The 13,622-nt window shown below is 46.5% G+C and overlaps 1 protein-coding gene across 1 annotated transcript; it reads left to right on the top strand.

The window, feature by feature from the left end:
• The first annotated feature begins 1,213 nt into the window (after positions 1–1,213).
• On the top strand, positions 1,214–12,068 carry TSEN34 (tRNA splicing endonuclease subunit 34). The gene is made up of 5 exons (XM_040434888.1): positions 1,214–1,344; positions 3,007–3,239; positions 4,531–4,711; positions 6,169–6,447; positions 11,445–12,068. Exons 1-5 carry the CDS (start codon positions 1,293–1,295, stop codon positions 11,630–11,632), a joined length of 933 nt encoding a protein of 310 aa, XP_040290822.1. The 5' UTR covers positions 1,214–1,292; the 3' UTR covers positions 11,633–12,068.
• The last annotated feature ends 1,554 nt before the right edge of the window (positions 12,069–13,622 follow it).

Below are 13,622 nucleotides of genomic sequence, written 5' to 3'. Positions count from 1 at the left end.
GGGCAGCACTATTGGGGGATCATTATTATTACTGGGGCAGCTCTACTGGGGCACTAAAGGGGGTCATTATTATAACTGGGGCAGCACTATTGGGGGTCATTATTATTACTGGGGCTGCACTATTGGGGGATCATTATTATTACTGGGGCAGCACTATTGGGGGTCATTATTATTACTGGGGCAGCACTATTAGGGGATCATTATTACTGGGGCAGCTCTACTGGGGCACTAAAGGGGGTCATTATTATAACTGGGGCAGCACTATTGGGGGTCATTATTATTACTGGGGCTGCACTATTGGGGGATCATTATTATTACTGGGGCAGCACTATTGGGGGTCATTATTATTACTGGGGCAGCACTATTAGGGGATCATTATTACTGGGGCAGCACTACTGGGGCACTAAAGGGGGTCATTATTATAACTGGGGCAGCACTATTGGGGGATCATTATTATTACTGGGGCAGCACTATTGGGGGTCATTATTATTACTGGGGCAGCACTATTGGGGGATCATTATTATTACTGGGGCAGCACTATTGGGGGTCGTTATTATTACTGGGGCAGCACTATTGGGGGATCATTATTATTACTGGGGCAGCCCTATTAGGGTCATTACAATAACTGGCATTGTTATTACATAATGGGGGTTTTAATACAATTGGGGCTGTAAAAGGGGGGCATTTTTTCTACTGCCACACATTATGAGGGCTTTATTAATACTGGGGTCACATTCTCAGGATCAGGGGGTCCCAGCCAATGGATCTCCACTGATCAGTTCCTGTAGATACACTACGGAGATATATGGAGACACAGCAGCCCTAGTATTGGTCCCTACACTGTAAACCTTTTTATAAATCGCCCTCCAAGTCCTAGCAGCGGTTACCATTCTGAAACACAGCGCTCAGCACCACGTGACCAAGCAGTTCTGATAATTGCTAATCTGCTGCATTCCCGCCAACTGTCTGCGCCATTCACAACTGCCCTCAATACACGTTTCATTTCATCTAGATATATGTATATAACCCGCCTGTGAGTAAACAGACGAGTCACGCTACACAGCACCCAGCAGGTCACGTGTTCTCCCTCACTGCAGCATCATAGCTCCTCCCCCGTCAATGGTCTCTGGTGTGGGAGGAGCCGCCTCTCACTACCCGCCCCTCGATGATGCGCTGGCCTGTGACCCCGCCCACTGCTGCACAGCGGACGCTGTCTTGCCTCGGCCTCTCATTCATTTCCTCCAGTAGCTGCAGTGAATGTAGAAGAGGGGAGGGGATTGCGCGCCGTACACATGGAGCGCTGCAGGCAGGAAGAGGGCAGTGTGCATGGCGCGGCCGCAGCAGGTAACTCACGCTGAAACATGCTGGGGGTAGTAGTTTGACAACCTCGCAGGCACAGGGCACAGACTACTGTCTGCACTGTCATGTGACTGGAGATTGTTTCCAGCAAATTACTTTTACTGATGTCTGGCGACTGGCGGGTTAACATATTTTATACAAGGGGCAGAATGGGTTAAAAAGAGAAGCTTTACCAACCCCACCGATCTGGTGCAGTTGCTCTGATGCTTACTGGGTCCCTGCTGGTCCCACATGCAGTAAATGGCAGGAGATGCTGCTCAGCCTATCGCTGCTCGCCGGGACTCGGTGAGTATCGGCGAGTAAAGCTTTCCATTTTAATAACTGATTCTGCCCCTCTTATAAAAAAAATTTAAAAAAATCTTATCGTAGCCAAAAATCCCTTTAGGCCCCTTTCACACGGGCGAGTATTCCGCGTGGATGCGATGCGTGAGGTGAACGCATTGCACCCGCACTGAATCCCGACCCATTCATTTCTATGGGGCTGTTCACATGAGCGGTGATTTTCACGCATCACTTGTGCGTTGTGTGAAAATCGCAGCATGATCCTCTTTGTGCGTTTTTCACGTAACACAGGCCCCATAGAAATGAATGGGGTTGCGTGAAAATCGCAAGCATCCGCAAGCAAGTCCGGATGCGGTGCGATTTTCACGCACGGTTGCTGGGAGACGATCGGGATGGAGACCCGATCATTATTATTTTCCCTTATAACATGGTTATAAGGGAAAATAATAGCATTCTGAATACAGAATGCATAGTAAAACAGCGCTGGAGGGGTTAAAAAAATTAACTCACCTTAGTCCACTTGATCGCGTAGCCCGGCATCTCCTTCTGTCTCCTTTGTTGAATAGGACCTGTGGTGAGCATTAAATACAGGAACAGGACCTTTGATGATGTCACTCCGGTCATCACATGGTACGTCACATGATCTTTTACCATGGTGATGGATCATGTGATGACCGTAGTGACGTCACCAAAGGTCCTTTACCTGTAATTAATGCTCACCACAGGTCCTGTTCAACAAAGGAGACAGAAGGAGATGCCAGGCTACGCGATCAAGTGGACTAAGGTGAGTTAAATTTAAAAAATATATATTTTAACCCCTCCAGCGCTATTTTACTTTGCATTCTGTATTCAGAATGCTATTATTTTCCCTTATAACTATGTTATAAGGGAAAATAATACAATCAACAGAACACCGATCCCAAGCCCGAACTTCTGTGAAGAAGTTCGGGTTTGGGTACCAAACATGCGCGATTTTTCTCACGCGAGTGCAAAACGCATTACAATGTTTTGTACTCGCGCGAAAAAATCGAGGGTGTTCCCGCAACGCACCCGCACATTTTCCCGCAACGCCCGTGTGAACGGGGCCTTAAGGTAGCCATCAGCAAGCTAGTCATTGCGGGCAGTGCCTAGCAGCGGCCATGGAGTCTGCCACCCCGGGTGCGTCTAACGAAAAAAGTTATTTCTGTGCTATAATGTTAAAGGGGTTGTCCTATTATGACAACCTTTCCCCTATTCACAGGATGAGTGTCTGATGGGTGGGGGCCGACTACTGGGGCCCCCTCTGATCATGGGAGCCCAGGACATGGTTAATGACTGAACGCTTTTCCACGTTTGATTATTATTATTTTTTTCTCGTTTAATAAGAACATTCCAGGATCCTGATCCATCTTCAGCAGGGAAGAGCCTTGGTATGGAGAGCAGACCATGCCCGCAGGATCCGGGAGGAGCACGGGCTGGTGGGAAGCCTGGTAGGAGCGCTGGTGAGGAAGCCGAGACAGAACACCCGGCTCGGCCTGCCGCTACAACTGCTCCCTGAAGAAGCCCGGCTGCTGGTGGAAATCGGGGCAGCACGACTGGTACATCATCGCTGGGCGATCGTGAGTATTACTATTACTGCTCCTGGAGTAACTAGACTCTTATGTCATGTATGGAGAAGAACATGGGAGATCAATGCTTTTATAGTGACCGCTCATAGAATGGCTGTAAGAATAGAATTCTTGAGCCGCGGCCATCACACTGAGGCTGGCTGGCAGGAGGTAATGGCATTATGGGGGCAATTAAATTACTGGGGGTCATTATATCAATGGGGGCACAGTGGCAATCATGCCTGGTTTAAGGCTGTGATCTCCAGCGTGGAGATCACAGCCTGAAACCGACATTTTTTACACCCCTTTATCACATGATCTGTGAACCTCATTAGGATTGGCTGTTTCTATACCCGCCTCATTGTCCTTAGCCCTCCACAAATGGGTATTTAAACTAACATGTGGACGTTTCAAGATAGCTGCTATTCTGTTCAATGGAGACCCTTATACGTTGAGGAAGTTGGAGCACGTGAGTGGTCCATATGGACCTTATTATATCATGTAGGATATCCACGGCGCTTCCGGCTAACAGCACTTTGTGGAGCTCATGTGATGTGTATCTTGCCGTATCTGGTAGTTGCTCCATGGTTTTTATGCTCAGGTATTGCCTTTAAAGGTCTCCAATATCAGATAATTATCTCACCGATTGTTGATATTGTATTGCCCTGATGAACCTTTATATATCTATTGGGGGAAACCCGTCGGGATTTAGGGTATTATATGTTTGATAATTGTGTTAGGGCTCTTAGGGGCATATTGGGCCTAGGTACGAGGACAGAGGGCATCCACCATTAGGGTGTGCCTCTGGCCTGAGGCAGCTTTTTGGGATCTGACGGGGTCAGACTTCCCGATACCTAGCCCCAGACTAGCTTCCGGTGTCCAGTTGCTCATTGGTTATTATCATTATAGCAGTGTTACGTTGGGGTATACATTGGGCCCTTTTATATAGCAAGTATTAAAAGTTGTTATGTTTAATTGGTTTATGCTTTCCGTGATATGATGGAGTGTCTATATAACTAGCTGGGTGTTAGGGGCAGAGAAAGGAGAAGTGCATCATGGGATTGGTTGGAAACAGGAAGTGCTATATACAGGATGGAAACAAACCAGACAGGTCAGTGACAAAAAGCCTGGAGAAGATGTCCATGAGGTAAGCAACTGTATGGGCATATCTGTTACAAGCCATACTAAACTCCGAAAACCCCTTGAATGATACGTAAACTTCTGAAAGACTGTGGCACGTGTTGTGTGTTTGGCGCCCTCCTGATAAGTCTCCCCCCAGTGTTTTACTGCTGCTTCCTTACAGGATGGCACCGATGTCTCCGCCGCTGTAGAGGACAAGGAGTCCTATGCCCAGTTCCTGCACCACAGCTATGAAGAACAAGGGCAGCTGGCCCTGCAAGAAAAGAAGCGGACGCTGGAAAGCCTGTCAGGGCGGATAGCGGAAGGTAGAAGCAAGAGGAAAAGACAGCGGGTTGAGCAAGAAGGTATGTGGGGCCAGTGTTACCAGTGCTTGAGAAAGCCTCGGCCCTGGAGAAAACCTAAAAGTGGCCCCATGTTGTAGGTAGATTCAGACTGACAGAAGGTGGGACAATGCATGTGGTCAGGGCCAGCAATACTGTACTGCAGCACAACCAGATACCATAGTGCAGCCCCCACCTGAGGACAGCAATACAAATTAATTCAGGGTACCTGACCCTTCTAGCAGTAATTAATGCTGGGATTATCAGCTGATTATATACCTGGCAGGGGGGCTCAGGCGATCCCCCCCCCCCCCGGGCATTGTAATATAGTAGTAATAATCTTTATATAGCGCCAACATATTCTGCAGCACAGAGTCATAAATAACATAGCAACAGACAAGTCAACAATTAAAACCAGAGGAATGAGGGCCCTGCTCCCAAGAGCCTACAATCTATGAGGAGATAGGGGTGACACAAAAGGTAACAAGTGCTTCCAGCCATCTTGGGGAAATAGGGGATTTCTGTAGTGCATGGAGTGTGGATAGGGATGTGAGAGGCCAACCTAAAAATGTTTTTTTTTTTTTTAGGGAGCGACTAAAACTGTGGATGTTATGAATTAAAGGGGTTTTCCAAGTATTTTACACTGATTATCTATCCTCAGGATAGATTCAGTATTAGGGCTCATGCACACGAACGTATTTTCGTTCCGTTTTGCAGACCGTATACGGAACCATTCATTTCAATGGGTCCGCAAAAAAAACTGAAGGTACTCCGTGTGCGTTCCGTTTCCGTATGTCTGTATTTCCGTTCCGCAAAAAAATAAAACATGTCTTATTATTGTCCGCATTATGGACAAAAGATAGTACTGTTCTATTAGGGCCAGCTGTTCGGTTCTGCAAAATACGTACGGTCGTGTGAACAAGCCCTTATGCTATTGTCTTATGATACCTCCAATCATGACTGTTTAACCCTTTTGATCACCATAGTCAAGAGTGACGGTGGTGTGATTAAAGAGGACTCTACCCTTAGATACGGTCATCGGGTTTCCTCCTGCTGATGCGATGAGGGACTGGAGAACCCCTGTACTGTCTGTACTCTAAGGGAACATCCACCCGAAAATTCAGCGGAAGTCTGCTGCGGTTCTCTCCATTGTAAAGGGTGAAACAACAGCATAAATTGCTGCTCATTAACAATCTGCCCTGCAGGTCAGGGCTGCGAATTTACGGAAATCAGCGACTGCGACATTTCAGTCACGTGCGGACATAGCCTAAGACTGCTGGTAGGGCACTCTTGGGGTATGGTTACACTGGAGGGATTCGCTGCAGAATTCTGTGCAGAAAATCCACATTGCATTAAAATACCAGCAAGAGATTTTATCAAATCCAGTGCAACCACTGCGACCAGCTGACTGCTGCAGCACCGGCATTTTGACAGGGGTATCCCTTAAATTTACAATAATCTGTCTATTCTTATGATTACAGAACCAATGGAGTCATCCTCTCAAGGTCCTATAAAAGAGCTGATTAATCTAGAACAGACATTCCACTTCCCAAAGGAAGCAATGATGGTGCAGATTCCTACCGCTCATCTTCGACCTGGTAATGAAGAAGAGGTGGACGTACAACAGGTGTCATCTGAGTGGCCATACACAGGCCAGAAGAATCATGAAGCACGCTACAAGGTTTTCAGGGATCTTTGGCAGAAGGGATACCACCTCACCAATGGTGGCAAGTTTGGGGGAGATTTTCTTGTTTATCCAGGTATCGTATTTCTGTCAGTACTTTATTTATACACTTTTTTATAACTTATTTTACTGAACTTTACGAATGCTTTGATTTATATCAAGCTGGCAGCTCAAGGGAACGTGTCTTTTCTTCTGGAGCTCTCTCTCCCTATCACAGCTCAGGTGGCAGTTGAAGAATGAAACTGAGCATGTGCGGCCTTGTCAATGAGCTGGACAAAGAAATAAGAAAAAGAGCAAACAGCAGGTGGCGCTGTACAGATAGGGTTTTATTGAATAACTCAGTGGCTATACAAATGTTTAATTACATGCAATTACAAAAGTATTCAAATCCAGGGGCTGGTTTGCAAGCTGTAGAATATTTTTTCGTGGGACAACCCCTTGTAAGGGATTCTGTCTGTTCCAAAACTCCCCCCTTTCCCCCCCCCCCCCAAAAGCAGAGTAAGTGGTGTAAAGTGTAAGTGATGCTGGGTCCGGTTATATAATTTTTATCTTCATACTCCCTTAAACCAGCAGTAAGATGCATTAAGAGGACTCCTCTTTGAGTCCTCTCCATTATGTGCGGGAGCTCAGGAGTCCTCTCCATTTTGTGCGGGAGCTCAGGAGTCCTCTCCATTATGTGCGGGAGCTCAGGAGTCCTCTCCATTATGTGCGGGAGCTCAGGAGTCCTCTCCATTATGTGCGGGAGCTCAGGAGTCCTCTCCATTATGTGCGGGAGCTCAGGAGTCCTCTCCATTATGTGCGGGAGCTCAGGAGTCCTCTCCATTATGTGCGGGAGCTCAGGAGTCCTCTCCATTATGTGCGGGAGCTCAGGAGTCCTCTCCATTATGTGCGGGAGCTCAGGAGTCCTCTCCATTATGTGCGGGAGCTCAGGAGTCCTCTCCATTATGTGCGGGGGCTCAGGAGTCCTCTCCATTATGTGCGGGGGCTCAGGAGTCCTCTCCATTATGTGCGGGGGCTCAGGAGTCCTCTCCATTATGTGCGGGGGCTCAGGAGTCCTCTCCATTATGTGCGGGGGCTCAGGAGTCCTCTCCATTATGTGCGGGGGCTCAGGAGTCCTCTCCATTATGTGCGGGGGCTCAGGAGTAGAGTTGTTGCGATACCAAATTTTTGATTCGGTTTCGATACCATGAAAAAGTATTGCGATACTCGATACCATTCGATACCACGCGAAAAAAATAAACAAAAAAAGCCACGTGCATTCCTCATTTTCAAAAATGGCGAATCGCGCAGTTTTTATTTTATTTTTTCTGTTCCGGCATTCACCACCTAGATTTTTTTTTTATATTTTAATAGTTTGGACTTTTCTGACGTGGCGATGTAATATGTTTATTTATATATTTTATATGTGAAATTGGGAAAAGGGGGGTGATTTATACTTCATATTTTAGTGTTTTTTTTTCACTTTTTATTTAATAACTATTTCCCCCCTTAGGGGCTAGAACCTGGGATCTTTCATCCCTTTTCCTATTCACCCTGATAGATCTCTATCAGGGTGAATAGGACTCCACACTGTCCCTGCTGCTCTGTGCTTTGTGCACACAGCATCAGGGATGTTACCATGGCAACCAGGGCTTCTGTAGCGTCCTGGCTGCCATGGTAACCGATCGGAGCCCCAGGCTTACACAGCTGGGGCTCCGATCAGAAGCTGCCACTGCACCACCAATGAGGGGGAGTGGAGAGGTCCCTGTGGCCACTGCCACCAATGATTTTAATACTGGAGGGTTGAGAGGGGCCGGCGCACTGTGCCACCAATGATTTTAATGGGATGGGGGGATTGAGGGGGGGGGCACACTGCACCACCAATGATTTTACCCCTTTATACAGGAGGCGGGTACTAGCAGATCAGCGGCAGTTAACTGCCGCTGATCGCAGCTCCCTGTCAGGGGCAGGGTGCCGGCAATGCGATTCTGCTGCCGGCACCCGCCTCCTGTATGTGTTAAAGACTGACTACTGTATATGAGTCCAGACTTTCACTATTAGGCCACACAGAGCGGCGCCCAGCGATGTCTCAGCACTCACCATTTAGTCCTGGGCGCCGCTCCGTTCGCCCGCAGTGCCCCATTACTGTCTCCTCTCCTGCTCCACATGCTGCTGATTACTATCGGAGCGATGGGAGGAGACATCAGCTTCACTAGTGGGCGTTCCTTCTCCCTGGCTGTAGCGCTGTCCAATCGCAGCGCAGGGAAAAGGAACGCCCACTAGTGAAGCTGATGTCTCCTCCCATCGCTCCGATAGTAATCCTATCATTGGTGGCGCAGTACGCCCGCCCCTCCTCCGCCCCTCTCTTCTCATTGCCGCCCCTCCTCCACCCCCTCTCTTCTCATTGCCGCCCCTCCTCCGCCCCTCTCTTCTCATTGCCGCCCCTCCTCCGCCCCTCTCTTCTCATTGGTGGCAGCGGCAGCAGCACAGGGGGAGGGAGGACAGCTTCCTTCTCCCCGTGCTGCTGAGAGAGAACATGAGCGCGCCGATAGCAGCGCGCTCATGTTCAGAGATACTAGACTGCGCAGAAGCGCAGCCCAGTATCGAAAAAACGGAAATCCCTGTATCGTATCGATACCGGGACAAAAGTATCGATTGGGTATCGAAATTTCGATACCCGCAACAACCCTACTCAGGAGTCCTCTCCATTATGTGCGGGGGCTCAGGAGTCCTCTCCATTATGTGCGGGGGCTCAGGAGTCCTCTCCATTATGTGCGGGGGCTCAGGAGTCCTCTCCATTATGTGCGGGGGCTCAGGAGTCCTCTCCATTATGTGCGGGAGCTCAGGAGTCCTCTCCATTATGTGCGGGAGCTCAGGAGTCCTCTCAGTGCATTTTACTGCTGGTTTGTCGGAGCAGTGTCAGAATGCAAGTGAGCATGAAGATAAAAATGACATAACTGACTCGGCACCACTTATTCTAGTTTAGAGCTGACAGATTCCCTTTAATCTTACTTTTGTCCATAAAGAGGCTAATAAATGGATAATGTAGCAGTAACGGAGCCCCGCTATATTGCCTCCCCATAACCTAGCTCTGTGGTTCTGATTGCTGCTTCCACAGCCCTGAAAGGATTTCTGAAGACAGTGGAGCTGTAATTGTGCTGAATATCGTTCAAGGGGTTGTCTTCTGTTCCCTGGTGCATATCAAATATTCTTTATATTGTATCATAGTATCCTGAGCCGGGTATCTGCTCTACTTTGTCATACACATGCCCAAATGATATACTGTACATGTGTAAAAGTCTGATAGATGCAGGTCTCGCCTCTTGGACCAACACTTCTCTCTAGAATAGGACCCAGTCCCATCTGATTTCACCGCCACAGCTGGTTGTGCTCACATTCACGTGTGTGTGAGTTATGGAAAGTGTAGCACTGCCTGTTTGGCCGGACAGGGTTAGTGGGGGCACCATTCTGGACATAGATGATGCCCTGTGGATATGCCATAAATATCTACAACGAGAATATACTTAAGTGCTTGCCACAACTAGAAGGTAGAGATATGGATCGCAATTTCTCTGTAAAAACCAGAAACGTGTACACAGCCTAAAGTAGTGAGAAGATGAGCAGTTGCACATCACTCCCTGCCCCCAATCTGGACATTAGCCAGATGTTTACTGACATCTAGATTGCTGATATTTTAGTTTTGGTGAATACATAAGGATATGTGCATTTTGACATAAGGCACGTATGAACTTTTTATTTTATTTTGAGGAGTTGTTTTCACACTTTTTGGTGTATTTTGGTCAGTATTGGTAAGCCAACAGCAGGAGTGAAATCTACACACAAAAAATATTTGCTCCTCTTCTATCTTTTGGACCTACAACAAGCTTTGGCATAAAAATACAGGCTCTTTATGGGTCAGGCTGTAAAGACCCGTTTACACTGCCTGATGTTTGGGCAGATTATCGCTAACGAGCATTCGTATGGATGCTCGTTAGTGATAATCTGCCTGTATAAAAGTGCCGCAGATTATCCAATGAACGAGTGAAACGCTCATTCATTCATTCATTCATTCATTCATCAGGTAATAGAATCGTTCAGGCGGGTCACCTAAATCATCGTCAGCAAATAATCATTATGTATGGGGACCAGCAACATTAACAATCGCTCCTCCCCATACTGTAGAGGAGATCACCTACACCAACGGCCAGGCAATTGTCCAGAAGGAACACTTCCTTCCCGATAATTACTTGGTACATCAGCCTGTGTAAATGGGCCTTTAGCCAAAAACATGACAATCTGTAATTTTTTTACACAATGTTAAGATTTGATGCAAAACTGCATAAAGGTGCCCATGAGTAAGGGCTGGGTGGCATTTCTACAATGTGTAAGGTGTCTGTTTCAGAAAATATATGGGTGTGAGGATGTAAACTAAGGCCTCCTGCACACAAACTGTGCTGCCCGTTGCCGTATTGCGGATCCGCAATACATGGGTGCTGTTCCGTGGGCATTACGCATCGTGAATGCAGACCCATTCACTTCAATGGGTCCGCAAATCCGGAGATGCGGATCGTGCAGAACAAAACCCTACGGAAGCACTACGGAGTGCTTTTGTGGGGTTTCATCCCCTACTTCCATTCCACAAAAAGATAGAACATTAAAGTGAATGGAGCCGCCATCCACTGCGGCTGCTCCACGGTCAGTGTTCGTGCATTGTGGCCCACAATTTGCTGGCCGCAGCACGGCCACGGGGCACACACGTTCGTGTGCAGGAGGCCTAACTTTGTATTCTAAAGGTAAAGAGGTTTTCTGGGTTATAGATACTGATGACCTGTCCTCAGCATAGATAATCAATCAGAACTGTGGAGGTCTGACACCTGGCACCCCCACCGGTCAGCTCTTCTCATAGTCGTCAAAGCTGGAACTACCACTGAGAACAGTGCCTGGTTACTGCAGCTGACTTCCTATTCTGTTGAGTGGCCTTTCAGCTATAGATACAAAATAGCTTCATTCTGTTAGATGGTTTTGTAATACAACACAACTGTATGCATAATCTGTAACAGTACGACCAACATTTCTTGCTTCTTGTTGCTACAGGAGATCCAATGCGCTTCCATGCACATTATATCGCTATCTGCTTTCCACAAGATGAAAACATTGCACTCAGTGACATCATCACTGCAGGACGCTTGGGCACGAATGTTAAAAAGACAGTTTTGCTGTGCTCCTCCAGCCAAGAGGGACAAGTGATCTACACATCTTTACAGTGGTCAGGGTTGCAGTGAAGTACTGACACCAGACTGTTTTCTAACAATCGTACGTGATGACGCCAAAGTAAAGGCTCCAAACACAAAACGCTTACGTGGCTGCTGCTTGTGAATAGAAGGCACCAGGTGAGGCGCTAGAAAGTCCTGGTGATCCATCAGTCCTGTGAATGAGATTACCCCACTGCGTCTGATTAACAGCAAAGTGACTTTTTCTTTACCTTTACACAAGGGCCCAGAGACCATTGTTATTAAAGAAAAATAATTAAAGCTTACTACTTGAGCTGACATTTTAAGATAACAAATCTAAGAGCTTTGACACTCTTCTTTGTTGTTGGAAAGACCCTATGTACATACAATGCATTTGGAAAGTCTTCAGACCCTTTTGCTTTCTTTCACATTTTGTTATGTTGTTACCTTGTGCTAAAATAAAATAAAAAAATCAAGTTTCCGCCTATAAATCTACACTCAATACCCCATAATGAGAAAGCGAAAATAGAATTTTTGCAAATTTATTAGAAAGTAAACACTAAAATTTTGCCTAAACATAAGTATTCAGACCCTTTGCTATGACACTCGAAAGTTAGCTCTGGAGGCCTCCCATTTCTCCTGATCATCTTTGAGATGTTTCTACATCTTGATTGGAGTCCACCTCTGGTAAATTCAGTTGATTGGGCATGATTTGAAAAGAAACAGCTCTGATAAGCAATATCAGAGCAAAAACCAAGCCATAAGGAGGAAAGAACTTTGCCCGTCATTGTGTGGAGGCACAGAACCGGAAAAGGACATAAAAACATTTCTGCTGCACTGAAAGTTCCCAAGAGCACCATGGCCTCATAATTCTTAAATGGAAGAAGTATAGGATAACCAGGACTCTTCCTAGATCTATACGTCCCACCAAATTAAGTAATTGGGGTAGAAGAGCCTTGGCAGAGGTGACCAAGTTCCAAAGATCCTCTGTGTAGATAATTGAAACTTCCAGAAGGTCAACCTTCACTGCAGCACTCCACCAATCTGGGCTTTATAGCAGAGTGGCCAGAAAGAAGTGGCCTGTGCTACACTGCAACGGTGAGAAACAAGATTCTCTGGACTGATGAAACCAAGATTGAACCTTTTGGCTTTATTTCTAAGCATCATGTCGACAGAAAACCAGGCACATCTCATCACCTTCCCAGTACCATCTCTACAGTGAAGCATGTTGGTGGGGAAAATGTTATTTATTTTTTATTTTTTAGCACACAGTTAAAGGGGCTGAAGAGTTTCTGAATGTAATGTAAGGTATTGAAATATGGGTCCAAATGCAGCAAAAAAAAAAATACAATGGAGGGGATTAATCAAAACTAGTGCAAGCCGAATGAAGAGTAGTTGCCTTTAGCAACCAGATTCCACCGTTCAGTTTTGTTCTTTTAAAATCAAGAAGCGTCTTGAATAAATCTTCCCCATTGTTTTAACTTTATTCACAATCGTTTTAGGGTGCGTTCACATCACCACCAATTTGTTTTACATTCAGAAGAACTGGAAAAAAAACACGGATCCGTTATTTTAAGCATTAGTTGTGCTAATTTTGCATCTTTTTTTGTTATTTTAGACAGGAGAAAAAGTCCTGCCTGGTGTTAGGGGAGGAATAGTACCATTTGATTTATACCTACAGATACAAGTCTCTTGGGGGGGTATGTCTATTAGTTTAGCACATGTAGACACTGAGATGTGCCCATCTTCTCCAACTCCTTCAAGTTGGATGGGTTGCATTGGTGCACAGCAGGCATGCTCAACCTGCGGCCCTCCAGCTGTTGCAAAACTACAACTCCCAGCATTCCCAGACAGTCTATAGCTATCAAGCTGCAGCAGGGCATGGTGGGAGGTGTAGTTATACAACAGCTGGAGCATCCCTGGTGTACAGCATTCAGGTCTGGGCTTTAGCCGATTCAAAGACATTAAAGGGGTTGTGTCACTTCAGCAAATGGCATTTATCATGTAGAGAGTTATTAGAAGGCATTTACTAATATATTGT

This window comes from Bufo bufo, chromosome 1 (assembly GCF_905171765.1).
Source record: "Bufo bufo chromosome 1, aBufBuf1.1, whole genome shotgun sequence".
Taxonomy (NCBI): Eukaryota; Metazoa; Chordata; class Amphibia; order Anura; family Bufonidae; genus Bufo; species Bufo bufo.
Note: the sequence above shows the minus strand (reverse complement) of the source record. Positions and strands in the feature narration are given on the sequence as shown.

Excerpts from the sequence above, each read along its gene's own strand:
- TSEN34 (XM_040434888.1), top strand. The coding sequence starts at position 1,293 with ATGGAGCGCTGCAGGCAGGAAGAGGGCAGTGTGCATGGCGCGGCCGCA. Across the intron at positions 4,712-6,168 it reads ACAGCGGGTTGAGCAAGAAG|AACCAATGGAGTCATCCTCT; the intron begins GTATGTGGGGCC and ends TTATGATTACAG. Across the intron at positions 6,448-11,444 it reads AGATTTTCTTGTTTATCCAG|GAGATCCAATGCGCTTCCAT; the intron begins GTATCGTATTTC and ends TTGTTGCTACAG.